At 54.9% G+C, this 13,973-nt stretch overlaps 1 protein-coding gene across 1 annotated transcript; it reads left to right on the forward strand.

Moving 5' to 3' along the window:
* Window positions 1–3,736: 3,736 nt before the first annotated feature.
* On the forward strand, window positions 3,737–8,310 carry LOC135289720 (alpha-N-acetylneuraminate alpha-2,8-sialyltransferase ST8SIA3-like). Its single transcript, XM_064403560.1, has 4 exons — window positions 3,737–4,022; window positions 5,309–5,431; window positions 7,132–7,689; window positions 7,884–8,310. Exons 1-4 carry the CDS (start codon window positions 3,853–3,855, stop codon window positions 8,164–8,166), a joined length of 1,134 nt encoding a protein of 377 aa, XP_064259630.1. The 5' UTR covers window positions 3,737–3,852; the 3' UTR covers window positions 8,167–8,310.
* The last annotated feature ends 5,663 nt before the right edge of the window (window positions 8,311–13,973 follow it).

Raw genomic sequence — 13,973 nt, forward strand, 5'->3', positions numbered from 1 at the left:
CTTCTGCTCCCACTGCCCTAAGGGCTGGGGTGTGATGGTTCCCGAGCCCTGCGGGGTGGCAGGAGCTCACTCCTCACACCCTTCCCCCGGGAATACCTTTGCAGTCCAAGCAAATCCAGCAGCCGAGGAGGGAGAATGCCCGTGGTAATAAATTCATGGATTTTCACACCCCAGCAGGCTGACAAGCACCTGGTTTTAAAGAGACTTTAAAAGCACTTGGAGAGCTGTGAGGCAGAGCGAGACCCCCTTATGCTTGGAGACCCCAAACGCCAGCTTCAAAGGAGGGAGGGAAATTGCAAAGATAGCCTGGAAAAAGTGGATTGCAGTGGGGGCAAATCTTCAAAGCACAAGTTTCCTGTGCTGATATAAAGACCATGTACCTTTTGCATGAATAAGTCAAAAGCGGGAACCTTTCCTAACCTGACAGGGGGTTCCTCTGCTGGGCTGTGAAGTGATGGATGCTCCTGGATCCCTTTGTGTGGTGCCTCTCCTCGATGGGACCATCCCTGCTGCAGTGCCACCCCTGCTGCCAGGGACTCTGCCCATGGGTGCCCTGCCAGCGGGGTCTGTCCTGCTGCCCAGCTGAGGGGTTTCACACATTTCTCCTTGGGGAGCCTCAGAGCTCAGCTAACCACGTTCCCTGCCATGCCACTGCTGGATGTCCCTGACTTTAGGGAGGTGTTTCTCACCAGCTGAGGGCTCGGTGCTCCTGGGGCTGTCCCAGGACTGATGAGAGGCTGCTGACAGCCTGGGACACGTCCTTCCAAGCTGCCCCTTGTCCTCAGGGCTGCTTGCAGAGCTCCCTGTGCCCCTCCCAGCCCCGAGCTGCCTAATTGAGGCAGGAGCAGTACCTGGGCCTCCCCGCTCCTGCCGCAGCCTGCGGCGAGCCGAGCTCTGTGTCAATTACAGGAAAATCAATGAAGATACTGTTCAGGACTCCTTTTCACCATTCAGCACGGATGATATCCTTCACTTTCTAGCACTGATTCATTTACTTTCGGCCTCTCCAGGGGCTCCTGACATATTGCTATCTCTGAAGAATCTGAAGCAAGAACTGCCTTTGTTTCCACTGCAACTTGTTGGTGGGGCTGGAGCTCACTGAGGGTCAGGGGAGAGGCTGCAGCACACGGCAGGGTTTAAACATTTCTTACAAAAATACCTTCTTGAGGTCCTCCCAAATCTCTTTTTTTCATGGGCAGAGTCAGGGGGAAAATGGGTTCAAACACAGGATCAAAGTGCCATCAGTGTCCTTGCTCCAGCTGAGCTGTCCCCAAAAGTGGTGACACTGCAGTAGTGCTGCTTCTCTTGGATGGGGGCTGGAGCAACCTGGTCCAGAGGAAGGTGTCCATGGCAGGGCCTTGGAACTGAATGGTCTCTCCCAGTCCAGCAGCTGTGAACTCTCCTGTAAGAGAAAAGCCAGGAGAATGGACAGGACTGTGACACCAGGGCTGCACAATCGTACTCTGGGGTTTGTTCCTGCCCCCAGGACTCAAGGTCAGAAATTACAGGAGGCAACATGAAATGTTATAGAACTGATTTCTGAAATATTTAAAGCACAAGCCTGCAGTTGGTTTATCCTGGGAAGCCTTGGGTTTCTCTGGGACAGCACCATCCATGTTGAAGCTGGGGACACCATGCACTGGACGGACAGTGACAGACATCAGGTGGCAGCCACAAAAAATGCCTCTGTCCTGTGTCAAACCTCTGCTATTTCCTGCATTCCCAGCCTTTTCTCTCTCCACTAAAGCCACAGGCATCCCGCAGCAGTGGGATATAGACCCCAGGCCCAACTCCCACTGCAGGAGGAAGAACCACGCTGATGCAAACCCCAGCCCTGCCAGCTCCTCGTGTTCCTGCTCTTCAAAGAGAGCTCCGTGCGTGGAGAGCAGTAGGAAATAGCCCAGAGCAAGGACGGGGCTACAAAGACAGCATCTATTATTTATGAGGCACTTCAGTGAACTCGGGGCTTGGAGGCAGAGTGGGCTGGGGGGGGACCTTTGTGAGGGGAAAAATGGAGTTTGAAGAAACACTGAGAGTGCTGCAGCACGCAGGGGTCTCGTTCATGAGAGGCATCCCTGGGAGTGCAGAAGGCTCTCTTGGAGCTCACACGGGATTTGCTCTGCGGTTTGGGGGGCAGTTCAATGACCCGTGCTCCAAACACCAGGCTTTTAAAGAGCGAGGGATCTTGTGAGCCAGCTCAGGGCATGCACTGCCCAGCACAGGCTCCAACAGCTCCATACATGCCACCTGGGATCCACGGTGTCACAGGGAAATCAATGGGAGTGGGCATGCCGTGCACCCACCCAGACATGGTCCCCCAACAGAGGAACGGGTCTCCAGCAGAGGCACAGGGTCCCCAGCAGAGACACAGGGTTCCCAGAAGCACAGGGTCCCCAGCAGACACACAGGGTCCCCAGCAGGCACACAGGGTCCCCAGCAGACACACAGGGTCCCCGGCAGAGGAACAGAGTCCCTAGCAGAGGCACAGGGTCCCCAGCAGACACACAGGGTCCCCAGCAGACACACAGGGTTCCCAGAAGCACAGGGTCCCCAGCAGAGGCACAGGGTCCCCAGCAGACACACAGGGTCCCCGGCAGAGGAACAGAGTCCCTAGCAGAGGCACAGGGTCCCCAGCAGACACACAGGGTCCCCAGCAGACACACAGGGTTCCCAGAAGCACAGGGTCCCCAGCAGACACACAGGGTCCCTAGCAGAGGCACAGGGTCCCTAGCAGAGACACAGGGTCCCCAGCAGACACACAGGGTCCCCGGCAGAGGCACAGGGTCCCCAGAAGCACAGGGTCCCCAGCAGACACACAGGGTCCCAGGCAGAGGCACAGGGTCCCCAGCAGACACACAGGGTCCCCGGCAGAGGAACAGAGTCCCTAGCAGAGACACAGGGTCCCCAGCAGACACACAGGGTCCCCAGCAGACACACAGGGTCCCCAGCAGAGGAACAGGGTCCCCAGCAGGCACACAGGGTCCCCAGCAGAGACACAGGGTCCCCAGAAGCACAGGGTCCCCAGAGGCACAGGGTCCCCAGCAGAGGCACAGGGTCCCCAGCAGGCACACAGGGTCCCCAGCAGAGGCACAGGGTCCCTAGCAGAGGCACAGGGTCCCCAGCAGAGGCACAGGGTCCCTAGCAGAGGCACAGGGTTCCCAGCAGAGGCACAGGGTCCCCAGCAGAGGCACAGGGTCCCTAGCAGAGGCACAGGGTTCCCAGAAGCACAGGGTCCCCAGCAGACACACAGGGTTCCCAGAAGCACAGGGTCCCCAGCAGACACACAGGGTCCCCAGCAGACACACAGGGTCCCCAGCAGAGGCACAGGGTCCCCATGCTCAGCCCTCACACATATTTGGGGGCTCCATGGGGTCCCTGTGGCTGCCAGGCTGGGCCACACAAGGCCTTTGGGGGGTCACTTGGGCACCCCAAGGCAGTGGGGAGGGTGGTCTGGCCGCCTCAGGGTTGCTGGGGGAGCACTGGGGACATCAGGGTGGGCACGCTGGGGAGGGAACTGCTGCGGAGCAGCCCCGGGGCCCTTGGGGGGCACTGGGGCTTTAGAGGGCACACTGGGGACGTGGAGGGGAAGCCGGTGTTGGTGGGCACGCGGGGCCGGGGCCGGCACAGGGCCTGCCGGGGGTCCCCGGGCCGCGCTGCCGCGGCGCGGGGCGCCGTGCGGGGCCGTGCGGGGCCGAGCGGGGCCGTGCGGGCGCTCGCGGCTGCCATTTCGGCGGGCCGTGCCTCCATTTTCCCGCGAGCGCGGCGGAGCCGGCCCGGCCCCGGCCCCGCCGCCGCCCCCAGAGCAGCGGCGCGGCCGCCCCGCACCCGCCCAGCCGCGGGGCCGCCTCCGGCATGCGGAGCTGCAAGATGGTGCGGCTGGCCAGCGTGCTGGGGCTCGTCATGCTCAGCGTGGCGCTGCTCATCCTGTCCCTCATCAGCTACGTCTCGCTCAAGAAGGACAACATCTTCGGGGCGCCCCGCGCCGCCGGGCCCCGCATGTACATGTTCCACGCGGGATTCCGGTGAGCGCGGCCCGGCCCGGCCCGGCCCGGCCCGGCCCGGCCCGGCCCGGCCCGGCGGGGGGACGCGGCAGCGGGGCCGGGCACAGCCGGCAGCGGCGGCCCGGGGCTGGCGGGGGGGACCCGGAGCGGCGCGGCCCCGGCGGCGCCCGGCGCTCTCCGTGGTGCTGATGGCGGCCGGTAACGGGCTGCGGGTCCGGCCGGGGCGGGGGGGGTCTGCGTGTGCCTTGTGTGTGCCCTGTGTGTGCCTTGTGTGTGCCTTGTGTGTGCCTTGTGTGGGTATCGCTGTGTCTGCGTGGGCGTCCTCACGTGTGCTGCATGGATGTGTCTGTGTGTCTCCGTGTGTGTGCGTGGGTGGGTGTCTCCATGTGTCCCCATGTCTGCACACGGGTGTCCGTGTGTGTGCACGGGTGTCTGTCTCCATGTGTGTGTGTGGGTGTCTCCATGTGTCCCCATGTCTGCACACGGGTGTTTCCGTGTGTGTGGGTGGGTCTCCATGTATCTCTATGCTTCCGTGTGTCCCCATGTGTGTACATGGCTGTCTCTGTGTCTCCATGCGTCTGTATCTCCGTGTGTCTCCATGTGTGTAAGTTGCTGTCCCTGTGTCTCTGTGTGTCCCCATGGGTGTAAGTTGCTGTCTCTGTGTCTCCATGTGTCTTCATGTCTGTGCATGGATGTCCCCATGGGTGTAAGTTGCTGTCTCTGTGTCTCCATGTGTCTCCATGTCTGTGCACAGATGTCTCCATGTGTTAAGTTGCTGTCTCTGTACCTCCATGTGTCCCTGTGTGTGTGCATGGATGTCCCCATGTGTGTAAGTTGCTGTTTCTGTCTCTGTGTGTCCCCATGTCTCTGCGTCTCCATGTGTCCCCATGTCCCTGTGTTTCTGTGTGTCCCCGTGTGTGTAAGTTGCTGTCTCTGTGTCTCCATGTCCCTGTGTCTCCATGTGTCCCCATGTGTGTAAGTTGCTGTCTCTGTGTCTCCATGTCCCTGTGTCTCCATGTGTCCCCATGTGTGTAAGTTGCTGTCTCTGTGTCTCCATGTCCCTGTGTCTCCATGTGTCCCCATGTGTGTAAGTTGCTGTCTCTGTGTCTCCATGTCCCTGTGTCTCCATGTGTCCCCATGTGTGTAAGTTGCTGTCTCTGTGTCTCCATGTGTCCTCATGTGTTGAAGTTGCTGTCCCTGTGCCTCCATGTGTCCCCATGTCTCTGTGTCTCCATGTGTCCCCATGTCCCTGTGTCCCCATGTGTCCCCACGTGTGTACACGTTTTGGTGTCTGTGCCCGCCTCCAGGTCCCAGTTTGCACTGAAGTTCCTGGACCCCTCGTTCGTGCCCATCACCAACTCCCTGGGCCAGGAGCTGCAGGACAAGCCCTCCAAGTGGGTGTTCAACCGGAGCGCCTTCGCCCACCAGAGGTGAGCAGGGAGCTGGGCACAGCCCGGCTGTGCCCTGCCCACGGGCAGCTGAGGGAGTGCTGAGCACCCCCACATCCGAGGAGCAGACAAAGGCTGAGCCAGAGCTTTTCCCCAGACACTTGCAGCTGTCCTTCCCCAAAGACTTGATTATTTCGGAGCAGGACACCAGGCTGCAAGGCACATCATTGCACTGGGACGTGACCCAGTTTCCTGGCGTGCAGGTGGAATTGTCACTGCTCCAGGATAAATAGCTGTGCTTTAGGAGTGGAAACCCTTTGGCCTGTCACAGCCGTGAAGGGCTGTGTTCATGGAGGCCAGAGGCACACAGAAACTTCCCAGCTGCTGGCAGCTCTGAGCAAGTGCAGGGCTGCTGCTGCCTGCAGCTGCGGGGGCAGGCACAGAGCTCTGTACTCTATACATACCTCTGTTTGCTGGTTACACAGATCCAGCATTTCTATAAAGGACAATAAAACCATGTAGCCGTTTAAGACAGCTACTGCCACCTTGGACAGTCGTTTTGTCCTGACAGATGCCTGCTGGTGGCTCTGCTCACGGGTCCCACCTGGGGAGCAGGAATCTGGCTCTGTGCAGGTGCTCCGCACCGCTCAGAGCAGGGTTTGGGCTTTTCTCCTCCCTTCAGGCCACGGTCCAAGGGCAGCAGGACAAGTAACTCCCTTCCAGTGCTGCCACACTGCCCTCAGCAGCCGTGGGTACAGAGAGGAGGTGGCACTTAGTCCCACCTTCTCCCCAGGACCCCCAGGCTGTGTGACAGTGGCCGCCCCCAGTGTTGCTCCATCGCTGGCACCAGCAGCTCCATAGGGCTGTTCCTGTGCCACCCCTCTGATGATTTTAGCTGAGGCCTCAAGGAGCTGCCTTTGCACTTGTCCGTCAGCCAGAACCCATAATTAGGGCACCCAGTGGGACTCCATTAATGCTCAGACATTGGAGGATGTGAGCTGGAGGAATGGTTGTTTGTTTTCCATAAACATAAGTAAATAAAGTCCTATTCAGTTTCTAATTTTATGCCCTGCGAGGGAAATTCCCAAGCAGGGTTGGTTTTGTTTGCTTTGTAAGTATCCCTAATAACCCTCCTAAAAGTGCTGCTGTGCTTGCCCAAATATGAATTAAGGAACTCTATTTGCAGAGATGGAGACAGTGACTGTCGCTTGGTTTTGTGATGGGAAGCTTGTTAATGAAAACATAAACAGAAATATAGATATATATAAATTGTCTCCTGTTAATTCAGTTGGATATCTATCCTGGGTTTATTTCACGTGCCTTGTGGCTGCAGCAGGAATGAGAGGCACACACAGCCCCAGCAGAAAGCTGTTCTCACCCTGTGTCACAGCCCAGACAGGGCGATGCAGTGCTGGGTGACTGGGGGTGCAATGGGAGCTGCACCCCTTGTCCTAATCCCATATTTTAATCCTGACACTATTCCAAGAGGCACAGGCACAGCCTGAGCTGGCATCAGTAGAGAGCAGCTGGTAAATCCAAGTGGAGCTCTAGGTGAGCAGCCAGCTCCCTCATTCCCACCTATTTATATTGATTTTAAAGCCACTGCACCATGTTGATCAGGAAACTATTTCAGTACACTTTAAAAAAAAAAGGGAAAAATGTAAGTCTAGGTGGAAAACAAATCCACTGCAAAAAAGGGGAATTAGGACTGCATGTTTTCTGTTATTTTGCTCTTGTTTTAGGCAAGAAATCCTTCAGCACGTTGACGTCATCAAAAACTTTTCTCTGGTCAAGAGCAGCGTTCGGATCGGGCAGCTGATGCACTACGATTACTCCAGCCATAAGTATGTCTTCTCCATCAGCAACAACTTCAGGTCTCTGCTTCCCGACGTGTCTCCCATCCAGAACAAGCACTACAACATCTGCGCCGTGGTCGGCAACAGCGGGATCCTGACTGGCAGCCAGTGCGGGCAGGAAATCGATAAGTCGGATTTTGTCTTTCGCTGCAATTTTGCTCCAACTGAGGCTTTCCAGAAAGATGTTGGAAGGAAAACCAACCTCACCACCTTCAACCCCAGCATCCTGGAGAAGTATTACAACAACCTCTTGACCATTCAGGATCGCAACAACTTCTTTTTAAGTTTGAAAAAGCTCGATGGGGCCATTCTTTGGATCCCCGCTTTTTTCTTCCACACGTCGGCGACGGTCACGAGAACACTGGTTGACTTCTTCGTTGAGCACAGAGGGCAGCTGAAGGTCCAGCTGGCTTGGCCAGGAAACATCATGCAGCACGTTAACAGGTGGGTGGGCTTGCCTTGCATTTAATGGCCAAATACATCTCTTTGTACAAATGCATCTCCTAACTGATTTTTCCAGCCTGATGTGGGAGGCACAGTCCGGCCATTGTTGTCAGAGGCGCTGAGGTTTTGTGGTTGCTGTTCTGAAGTTCCAGTAGCTTCTGAGCAGACTGAGAGTCACGCCCGTGTCTCCACAGGTACTGGAGGAACAAGCACCTGTCCCCAAAGAGGCTGAGCACAGGCATCCTCATGTACACGCTGGCTTCGGCCGTCTGCGACGAGATCCACCTCTACGGCTTCTGGCCCTTCGCCTTCGACCCCAACACGCGGGAGGACCTCCCCTACCACTACTACGACAAGAAGGGAACCAAGTTCACCACCAAGTGGCAGGAGTCCCACCAGCTGCCTGCAGAGTTCCAGCTGCTCTACAGGATGCACGGTGAAGGACTGGCCAAACTCACCTTGTCGCATTGTGCCTAAGAACCTAAATCTCGAAGTGCCAAACAATTGTCTAAAAAAGTGCCCAAAACCAAATTAAACATTCTTCAGATAGAATTCTAAAAAGGAAACAAACCCACCCTAGAATCTTTTCCATAATTAAAGATGCTTTTTAGCTACTGCTCATCCAAGGGTTTCAGCATATTTAGCGGTGCAGAAGCTTTTATCATGTTCTGTGGATGCGATTTGTGCAGCTGCAAAGTTGAAACATTCTGCATTTCTAGAAGAGCCGCTCAGTCTGTTTTAATATCTGTTCATATTTTAGCGTTCTGCTAAACACCCTAAATAATTTCATTGCTCCTTCCCATTAGAGCTAGAAATGCTACTTTTAAGAGGTTTTGCTTCTTTTGTATCTGTTGCTGTCCATAGCTCAGCGTGGCCTGGCCATGGAGGAAGGCACTCGGGGCTCCAGCGCGTCGGCACACGCGAGTTCCTCGGTGTGGATCCTCACCTCCGCCGCTTGGGTATTTCCTATTTACTGAATTTTACATTTTTTAAAGAATAACAAGAAGAAGGTCACAAAGTGGCTCATACCTTAGCTAGGTGTTTATATCACTCTTGGAATACTTCAGTGTTTTAATTCTTTTCGGGACAGATCCTAGTCCAGACTAGACAGACGGAGGCATGTTCATTCCCATCCATCTGATACCATTCTGCCATTTGATTTTACAGTTGAACCACCACAATTCATGCAATTAGGCTTCTCTGGAGACCTCTTTGGTGAGAAAAGCCCCAAACCCCATACCCCTGCTTGGGCAGCATGGGCAAAAATGGAAGCCAGGTGCTGGGATGTTTAAAAACCAGTTTTTTGTAGGGAAGGAAGTGAGCAGAGCTGGAGTGCAGGGAAGAAGAAATGCCACGACCAAATTCCCCCATTTATGTCTCTAACTCACCAGTCAGACAGCTGGAGCAGTGTCCCCATTTTCCCATCACCAGCAGCACCCAAGGCAGACAGGGCAGACATTTCCTTGGCACCACAGGAAATCCATCTGTTTGGGGACAGGACAAAAAACAGGGTCACTTACAGCTGGGAAGTGTTGGCCATTATGTCTCAGGATAAAGGAGCCTGGGAAGTAACTGGGTTTCTTATGAGTATGCTGGCAAGTACTTAACAATTTTTTACTTTACTGTTGTGAGTGAGAACTGACCCCACAATGAAAGAAGATGCAAAATCCAGTATTTAAAATGGCACAGGTTGATTTTTCTTAGCTTCTTTGCCTGTGGTCAGACATAGGAGATGAGGAGGAGATCTCCAGCACAACACCCAGGCATGGCCTAGTGCCCACTGTGGCCCTGCAGCCAGAAGGGTTCTCCCCCACACCCCGGGGTGGAGCAGGAGCTGCTGGCTTTCTCCTCCCCTTGAATTATCCCACATTCCCCAGCTCTGCTTTTCCAAAGGCTGTGTAGGGCTGTGGGGTCCCCGCAGCTGCCCCATGTCCAGAGCTGCCCCAGGCACTGTTCCTGGGCTCTGGGCAGTCCTGTGCTCCTCACACTTGCTCAGCAGGGTCCAGCTCGAGTGCCTGTGCTCCTGGAGTCACAGGGGTGCAGTGGTGATGCCCCAGTGCTGCACTGAGTCCCCCAGTGCCAGCAAGGGATGTGGGATCACAGCTCTGGGAACCGTGGGGCTGGCAGTGGCTGGGCAGCCCTGGTCCCAGCAGAGCCTGCAGGGACCCTGCTCCACGTGCTGGAGCACACAGATTGTTTAGCCCCAAACCAGAAATTGCACAGGGAAAGAAGAGCTCTGCACCGGTCATTAGTGAAGTGCAGGAATGAATAATTTCTGATATTGTTTTCCATGGGCACTGGGGTCCATGCTAAAGCAGTGCCCAGCACCCCTAAGCCCACCGGTGCAGAAGGGTCACCCCCAGCCCCAAATTACTCTTGTTGGCTTGTCTGAACACCAGACATTTTTATCAAGAGGCCTTTTACCAGTTTCCTGAGGGGACCATAATTTCTCATCAGCAAATTAAAGAAATGGGAACTGTTATCATTATGTTGGCATGAAAGCAAGGACAGTGGGCTCCACACAGTTTCTGGAACCTCCCATAGTCCTGGAGAGGGGCACAACCCCCTGGGCACAGCCCTGGCATCACCACCAGAACTTTACAAAAGCACAAAGAGCAGAGAAGGAAGCACAAAACTGACTGCAAATATTTGGAAATGGGAATACAGAAAAATTATTGACAGAACGCCATATTACATCATTGATTTTTGAGCAAAACGCCCCATCGATGCTCCAGACCCACATTGAACATTTCAGAATCATTGATTTTAATGGGGAGTTCTGCCCCGTGATCGATGGCACAGCACAGCCCAAAGTAAATTGCTTCTTAGTATCAATATTCTTTTGCAAGGTGGAAAAGCATCTCAAAGTGCACAGCTTTTGTTTTGCCAGGTGGGGTCTGAGGGAGAGGTGAGGATGGCAGGGGATGGAGAAGACAGTGCCTGAGGAGGAGAGGCTCTTTGGGCTGCCTCTGTCCAGCAGAAATGCCTTTGCACTACTGAGCAAGTATTTTATTATTTATTTAATTGTTATTTACAAGGTGCTGGGGCCTGCCCTCCCTGCTCAGGACAGCCAGTGGCATCACCTCAGCTGGCCTCTTCCTTCCCTCTCTTTGGCCCCAAACCTTCCTGCATGAATTCCTGATGGTTCAGGGAGAACTCTCCTTCCCATGACTGAATGTCTAGACAAGCCAACAGAGCTAATGCAGCGTGATCAATACCTGTAAGTACAAAACATTTGAGGCTCCAAAATCCAGAGAAGCCCTCCAGAGCAGCTCCCTCCATTGGGAGACCCTGCTTGGCCCTGGGCTGCTCAGTGTCCAGGGGCAGCCACATCCCTCTCCAGCCCTTTGCCAGCAGGATGGGTGCCAAGGTGCTGGGGGTGTACATAGGATTGGGAATACACGTGTCCTCTCTTCTTTTATACATCTTGGGTCTCTATTTTTGTTGCTTGCATCTCCTCGGTGAATGGTAGCAAGGCATGTGAAAACAGGCATTTGGCTACCAGGTTTAATTGTAAGGCCAAGCCAAAAAGCAAGAGTTTGTGAAACAGAGTGACTGTGAATGGAGGCTGCAAAAACAGGGCAAATAGGAAAAAGCAGGTTTTCTGTAAATGAATGTGTCTTTATTTCAATGGCTCTACAGTTCAATGCCTGATGGAGTTGTTTTCGATAAAAAAATATAAATATTACAAAAAAAAAAAAAAAGATGCCATAATTGTAATAAAGGGTTCGTTAGTAAGGGCCATACCAAAAGCACTGTTTATTTTCCAATGGCTGACGTTCACAAAGGGCCGGGCAGCTCTCAGGTGAGCGCTGGGAAGGAGCTGCTGCAGCCTCAGCAGCACGGAGAGCCTGGTGGCAGGGCTGGCGCTGGCACGGGCTGTGCGTGCCCAGCCCGGGCTGAGCCTGCCTGCACAGCTCCGGGTGCCCCGGCTGCCCGTGACCGTGCCACGTCCCGCGGGGGCAGGGGGCTGGGCAGCTCCCCTGGGAGCCCGTGCTGGGTGTGCCTGCAGCATTGACTCGTGTGCCATAACCCGGTACTGAATGCATTGTTTTTAAATAAAATGGTTTCTTGTGCATTGGGAGTCTGTAAAACTCCACTGCCTCTGCTGCTTCTTTATTATTATTATTATTATTTCCCAAAGTGCTCAGGGCCACTGATAGGTTTTACTGGAAAACTTCACCAGAGGAGTTGCCAAAAGTGTTGCTTAATGCTCCCTATATTTAATTATGCAGTGCAAGAAGCTTGGTGTGATGGATCAAATTCTGCACTCCTGTGAAATACGTGAAGATAAAAAGTGGGGCAATGTGGGCGCTGATAGGCTCAGGGTATTTGCTCATTAAGGTGAATTACATCCCCAGGAACATCTTCCAGCCCACTGCTGTTTCGTGTTCCAGGTGACCTGCAGCATCCTCAGTGGCAGGAATTCTGCCACGTGTTTTTAGGAGTTCACATGAGTCCCTGAGGATGGCAGGCACAGGAGCAGAGCCATGCCAGATCCTCCGTGCTGTGTGCTTCCCACCACTAATACCCACTACAGCTCACATATTTATCCTTGAGACATCCTGGCACAGAGGCAGGGATTTATAGTCCTAGAACCCAATCTGGGGATGGGATAGGAGAAATCCTTTCCCTCCTCTCCCACGGGTAAACATGAGGAAGGCTCTGCTGGCCCAGGTGCTGGGGCTGGAGGGTTGAACCCCCAGGCCATGTCCAGCTCTGCCTCCATCCCTGGAAGCTGTCCTGAGGGCATGGAGCTGCTCGCTCTGCAGAGAACAGGCTTGTGGCAGCAGTTTCAAAATGCCAAAGAAAACACCTGCAGTGTTTGTTTAAAAGCAGGTGGAAATGACACCTGCAGGCCCTGGCCAGCTGCTTTAGAGGAGAACTCCCTGTGCCTGTGCCATGTCCTGTCACCCTCAAGTCACCCTTCCCTGCGTGGTTTGGGTCAGGTGCCAGGTGCGAGTGCTGCAGGACACTACAGACAACCCCGGAGAACAAAAGAGGAGAGGAATTAAATTTCATAATCCCAAGGGAGCCACAGCCCACACCAGAAGGATGCTGGGCAGGAAAGCTCAGCCAGGCCAGGTCAATGCCCAGGTTTGTCCCACCCTGCCATCCCTGGACACCCCACCGCTGCCTCTTTGGGGAGCAAGGGCACCTGGCTGTGGCAGGGGGAGGCCTGGCTGCAGGCAGACAGCAGGAAAGCTAACAAAGAAACCCCCTCCTCCCGCCCCCAAAGCCGAGGAAAGCCTCTGGCAAAGGCAGCCATGCAGGCAGGGAACGCTGTCCCGCTGGGTGCAAGCTGCAGCACCCCCGGCTCCCGGCGCTGCTGCTGCCCGCCGTGCCCGCTGCCAGCTCGGCACGGTGACACGGGACACCCTGCTGGCCCTGAGGGCAGGCACTGCCCCATCGGGCCGGGCCTCCGCTTCGCGTACAACTGCACCACGCGCGCGTATTTACACCTCGATTCCCAGGAAGGTTTTGACAGGAATTTGGAAAGACACTACAAACAAAACATCCTCAGGGGACGCAGCCGTCAGGTGCAGGTTTGGAAAGAAAAAGTCAAAGACCTGATGAATTTGTTGGAGAAGGAGAAGGCAAGGCCAGAGGAAAAGAGAGGAAAAGGAGGACACAGACACCAGCACATCTGCGGCACCAGATCCCCATCGGGGTCTGCCCACCCACCCTCCTCCCCCTGCCCACAGGGGCACCTCCGTCTCCGGAGCGCTGCACTCGCCTCTTTTTTCCCCAAATCAACCGCAACTTTTGCCTTCCTTCAGGAAGGACAAAAAGATTTCACGCATAAGTTGCCCTGAACAAAGGCACCTCACGCCAGAGCTTTCTTTTCTGTCTTCCTTTCTTTTTCCCTCTTCACCACAAGCTGGCAGCGGGAGGAGTAGCTGGGGTGGGGGAAACTCCACTTTATTTTTGGCCTGATAGTGCCAAAAAGCAGCTCAGAAAACACCGTGAGCTCCAGAGACACTGTGATGGCAACATGGAAAGAAATGGATCGTTATCCTTTGGGATCCAATCTGTAGGGAAACTGGGTGCTGTCATACACAACCTGTTTGCAAGGGGATACCAGGCGCTCTGGAGAGTGAGTGGCCTGATGATGAAGGGTCCAAAAGGTGACATTTCTCCCTATTTCCCCTTTTAGTTACTGGAAAGACCCAGTGGAGGTGGGACTGCCACAAACACGGACACAGTTACCAGGGCCGAGACAAGGATTACACAAAACTCAAGGACACTCAAGGCTGCTGTTGCCGCTGCTGATTGAAGGAGCA

The sequence above is a fragment of the Passer domesticus genome, chromosome Z (assembly GCF_036417665.1).
Source record: "Passer domesticus isolate bPasDom1 chromosome Z, bPasDom1.hap1, whole genome shotgun sequence".
In the NCBI taxonomy this organism is placed as follows: Eukaryota; Metazoa; Chordata; class Aves; order Passeriformes; family Passeridae; genus Passer; species Passer domesticus.

Bases quoted from the DNA above. Each gene is read 5' to 3' on its own strand.
- LOC135289720 (XM_064403560.1), top strand. From the start codon at position 3,853: ATGCGGAGCTGCAAGATGGTGCGGCTGGCCAGCGTGCTGGGGCTCGTC. The intron at 5,432-7,131 runs GTGAGCAGGGAG...CTCTTGTTTTAG, and splicing joins AGCGCCTTCGCCCACCAGAG to GCAAGAAATCCTTCAGCACG. The intron at 7,690-7,883 runs GTGGGTGGGCTT...GTGTCTCCACAG, and splicing joins ATCATGCAGCACGTTAACAG to GTACTGGAGGAACAAGCACC.